Source organism: Sinocyclocheilus grahami, unplaced genomic scaffold (genome assembly GCF_001515645.1).
Source record: "Sinocyclocheilus grahami isolate Dianchi unplaced genomic scaffold, SAMN03320097.WGS_v1.1 scaffold890.1, whole genome shotgun sequence".
Taxonomy (NCBI): domain Eukaryota; kingdom Metazoa; phylum Chordata; class Actinopteri; order Cypriniformes; family Cyprinidae; genus Sinocyclocheilus; species Sinocyclocheilus grahami.
Window position 1 is genome coordinate 90,482 of NW_015506069.1, and position 4,994 is coordinate 95,475.

General features: G+C 37.9%; 1 protein-coding gene across 1 annotated transcript in view; it reads left to right on the forward strand.

The window, feature by feature from the left end:
• LOC107563808 (zinc finger E-box-binding homeobox 1-like) overlaps nucleotides 1–4,522 on the forward strand; it is a 21,761-nt gene extending 17,239 nt beyond the window's left edge. The window contains exons 8-10 of the mRNA XM_016248763.1: nucleotides 1,738–2,307; nucleotides 2,404–2,572; nucleotides 3,783–4,522. Coding sequence (XP_016104249.1) covers nucleotides 1,738–2,307; nucleotides 2,404–2,572; nucleotides 3,783–4,339 — 1,296 coding nt within the window. The 3' untranslated portion in view covers nucleotides 4,340–4,522. The remainder of the gene's footprint in view (nucleotides 1–1,737; nucleotides 2,308–2,403; nucleotides 2,573–3,782) is intronic.
• The last annotated feature ends 472 nt before the right edge of the window (nucleotides 4,523–4,994 follow it).

A 4,994-nucleotide genomic window follows, 5' to 3' on the forward strand; every position in this document is an offset into this window, starting at 1 on the left:
GCCAGTGCAACGCAACGCGTAAAAAGACAGTATAAGTCATTATAATCAGTAATTATGTCCCCACTGGATGCAACAAATGCCTCGTTTGTAATGGGTTTTAATGTTTTTGTCTCGTCGCTCCGGCCGGACACGACATCAACAGTATGTGAGGGGTGTAACATTTCCGTCTCACGCTTGAGGTATTCGGCCAATCACAACGCACTGGATAGCTGGCCAATCACAGCACACCTCGCTTTTCAGACCGATAAGCTTTGTAAAAATCGACACGTTTCAAAAAGGCGGGGCATAGAGGAGAAACAATAATGTACAGTATGTGGAAAATAATGTGTTTTTTTTACTTTAAACCGCATAAACACATTTCATTACACCAAATACACAAAATAATGTTCTTTTTAGCAACATCATATGACCCCTTTAACAAAGACACACTGAATTTATTAAAAGTGGCAGTAAAGACTAACATTAAAAATATATATTTCAAATAAATGTTGCTGTTTTTCACTTTTCCACAAAAATATTAATCAGTAATGTTTTTAATGTTGATAACAACCACATTTTTATATACATTCAAACAGAAACAAATTATTAAAATATTTATAATTGTAATATTTCTCAATATGACTTTTTACTGGTAGTATTTAAGAAATATTAATATACTTAAAGTATTGATATTTAAAATATAATATAATAATAATTATTAATAAGTTAATAATAATTATTATTTTCATATTTTCACTTTTCATGGCATTCCAATATTCGCTTCTAAAAATATTTGGATGGCAAAATGCAATTGGATTACAAATATTGTTTTTGTTAAGTCAAGTCAAGTTTATTTGTACTTTTCACGATACAAATCATTGCAAAGCAACTTTACAGCAAATTAAGTTTCTACAATATTTAGTGGTAGCTTATCAGTGGTGACTGTCAGTTAATATACATATGGCAGAAATGTACGGAAAAATCAATTTAAGACGTAATCAAACAGACGATGAACACTATTAACAGCAATTGTTATATAATGCAATCAAACTTATAGCGAAATGTGGTAGTTCTGTATGTTGTTTCAGGGTTGGCATCATCTCTTCTCAGGTGTTCTGGATCCAGACTGAAGCTTGTAAATCTTCCGTGGCAAAAAAAAGAGAAACAAATAGCGTAGTTGCTGTTCCAACCAAGCAAAATGTATTTGTTTAACCCAAACTAAAGAATAATAATGTGCATTTGATCAGATATAACTGCAGTACAAGATTATGAGATGCATTATTTGAATGCTTGGCCAAAGAGATGTGTCTTTAATCTAGATTTAAACAGAGAGAGTGTGTCTGAACCCCGAACGTTATCAGGAAGGCTATTCCAGAGTTTGGGAGCCAAATGAGAAAAAGCTCTACCTCCTTTAGTGGACTTTGCTATCCTAGGTACTACCAAAAGTCCAGAGTTTTGCGACCTTAGGGAGCGTGATGGATTGTAGCGTGGTAGAAGACTAGTTAGGTACTCAGGAGCTAACCCATTAAGGGCCTTATAGGCAAGTCATAATATTTTGTAACTGATACGGAACTTAATTTTGTAAAGTGCATGTTAAATCACAGATCATTAGATGAAATAATCACAATCAAGCAATTATGTAATAATCTTGTCAAGCCTAACCTTAAGACACTTTCTTAAGGTTGTCATTAATGATGCTTTTGAAAATTAATGGGTTTTTCCTAAACATATTAATAATGTCTTGCTTCTTTGACCAAGAAAACTACACCATCTGCTGCACCTGAGGGAATGAACTCCACTCAAGCCACCTGCACTCCCACTCAACTCCCTGATGACACCTCGACAGACACCCAAAATGGAAGCGCCGCTTCACCCGCCTCCCCTCCAGCCAGCGTCTCCACCGATGATCTCGTCATTGTCAAGACAGAAGACGTCGAGGAGGAGCTGCAGTGTGAACCTCTGGATCTCTCGCTCCCCAAGTCCAGCTCCGCTCAAGCCAGCACCACCACTAAGCTGCCGGTCTCCACCCAAAAGGAACCGCTCAACCTCACCTGTCTCAAGAAGCAACCGTTGCCAGGCAGCACCATCTATGTGACGCAGGCCGGCACGGGTCCATTAAACATTGTGACAGCGTCATTGCCAACGCTGATTGCCATAGCAGAGCCAGGTGGTGTTCCGTGCATCGGCACAGCAATATCCGGTAACAAACGAACCATCCTCATCCCTCAGCTCACCTACACCTACACCACCACCACCAACCCCAGCATCAAAACACCCGACAAATCTTTGACAGACACAATGGGGACGGTGATACTCAACAACTGTCCAGTAAGCACAACAAATACACACAAACGTTAGGTTCTGCACATACCTTTCATGATGACGTCATTCCCGACTCATTCGCTCCATCTTTTTTTCCCTCAGAAGGTGGCGGACACAGCTTCAGACTGTGTGTCAGAGGACCAGAATGATGAAGATTCACCTCTAATGAAGAAGAAAAGGAAGACCGTCGGTGGCCTGTACGCCTGCGATCTGTGTGACAAAATCTTCCAGAAGAGCAGCTCACTGCTGCGACACAAGTATGAACACACAGGTATGAAAAAACGCTTGTGAATGACACGATTTACAGAAACTAGACACTTAAAAATGTATTCATGTTAGATAATATTAGAAACCAAAATATACTGTACCTGTAATATACCTCAGCTGGTGGTACTTGCAAAATGTTGGGTTTGATTTCCAAAGAAAGCACATGCTGATATTTAAAAAAAATAAAAAAAATAAATGTAAATATAATGATAAATTAAAATAAAGTTTAAGATAAACCAGGGGAGTAATTTAATTAATCAGGAGAGGGACAGGCCCTCAAATAACAAAAAATAAATCAATATTATTAACAATATTATCATTCATATTATTTTTTTAAAAACTAAAGAAGAAAATAAAAACAAAAAAATAAATACAATAAATAAAAAAGAGGGACAGGACCTCGGATAACATAACATAAAAAAAACAGTTAGCTTTTCCTTAAGAAAAAAAAAAGCAAAAAGATTACAAAACCTTGCCTCCCTCTCTGTCCAAACACAAAGAAACAGGAAAAACAATCACCAGCTCCATATACAAAGCTCTCCATAATCAATCTATTTTAGGCAATCTCAGTAAAACATTTTATGTAGCATCTGGGTTAGGAGAAGAGAGAGTCTGTAGAAGCTTTTTTCCTGTTCTGGTCATGTAACTCCAGTATCACTATAGCAAGCAACACCTGTTTGCAATTAAAGTAGGAAGAAAAACATGAAACATATGGTGCAATAGCGCCACCTCCTGGTTACACAACATTTGTTTGCAAATGCAACCAGGTAAGATATTTGCCAGGGTTTTCAACCAGGAGTCTGTGAATATGAAAAACATAAAATGTAAGAAAATTTCATAACTTTTTTTTTAACAATTTTATAATCTTTGAATGAATAATATGATGAACCAGGGGAAAATATATAGATATAATTCATAAATACACAAATTAGTTTTTCGCTAATATAAAAGCATGAGGGTTTAACTCTTGCTAGAGAGAAATTAAGACAAAAGAATTGTAATTTTTCCAACTCTAGAGTAAAATATAACTATTCCTTTCCATTTCCATTTATTTTACAATGAAGTTGTATTACAGTAGTAATATATTATTAAATTTTGAAACCCCTGATCTAATGCAGTGGCATTCATACATTTTTAAAGTGTCCCAAAACATTTTCCTGCCACTGTACCTGTTAATATGCTAACCTCATCGTATTGCATCATCATCATTCCAGGTAAGCGACCTCACGAGTGCGGCATCTGTAATAAAGCTTTCAAACACAAGCACCACCTGATCGAGCACACGCGACTACACTCCGGAGAGAAGCCCTACCAGTGTGACAAGTGCGGGAAACGCTTCTCTCACTCGGGCTCTTATTCTCAGCACATGAACCACAGATACTCCTACTGCAAGAGAGACACTCACGAGCTGCCAGAGCAGATCAGCACCTCCACTCCTCCCTCTCAGCTCGACTCGGACGAGAGAGAGAGCGACGGAGAGGAGGAAGAGGATTTATCCGCTCTGGACATGAGCGATATCAGAGTGGTGCGAGTGGGAGAGGATTACGAGGATGATGAGGAGAGCGGCGGAGAGGAAGAGCAGGACCGAGGACATGAGGAGCAAGAAACAGAGGAAGGAGGAATGGTGATGGAAGTGGAGCTCGGAGATACTGACACTTTGGAGGAGGAAACCGTGGAAGCGGAGGATGCTATGGAGACGGAGGAATCAAAGGAGGACGACACCGTTCTCACAAATAATGAAGAAAACACAGAGATGGCAACCGTGGACTGAAGGATGAATGCTCTTTTTACAGTCACTCACGTGGGACTAATGAAGGAGGTGATGAGCTCTTCATCGTAAACTTACAGTCATCGGTTGCAATGTAAACTGTGTCTCAGCTCTTTACGGTGTATAAAACCCAGGTGTGCCTGATTTACAAAACAATATTTCCTTGTTTTTAAAAAAAAAAACAAAGGAGAAACAAAAACTCCAACTCGACTAGACTTCGTAGAACTTCAAAGTTTCAGTTGTTTGGCTTTGTTCCGTTACTGAACCGCCCCTGGTATCTACATTTATCAGTGTTCACGTGTTTTTGTTGCTCTGTACAGTCAGATTTCTATACCTTTATATTTGCCAATGAAGTATTTAAAAGTTTTGAGAAACAAAACTAAATTCTGCACTGCAGGTATAACTGGTTTACTTACGGGGGAGAATCTCATGAAAACTGTCAAGAAGGGTCATATTTCACTTGAAAAGTCAAAAGAAAAAACATTAAGAAATTACATTTGGCATGAAGACAATAAAGCCTATTTTTAAGACCATCACATACATTTTTTAAAGAATACTTTAAAAACAATTGTAAATATACATTGATTTTAATTTATGCAATAAATTTGAATTCATGCTGATTTTAATTGGGGGGGGGGGGGCAAATTATTTTTTGGGG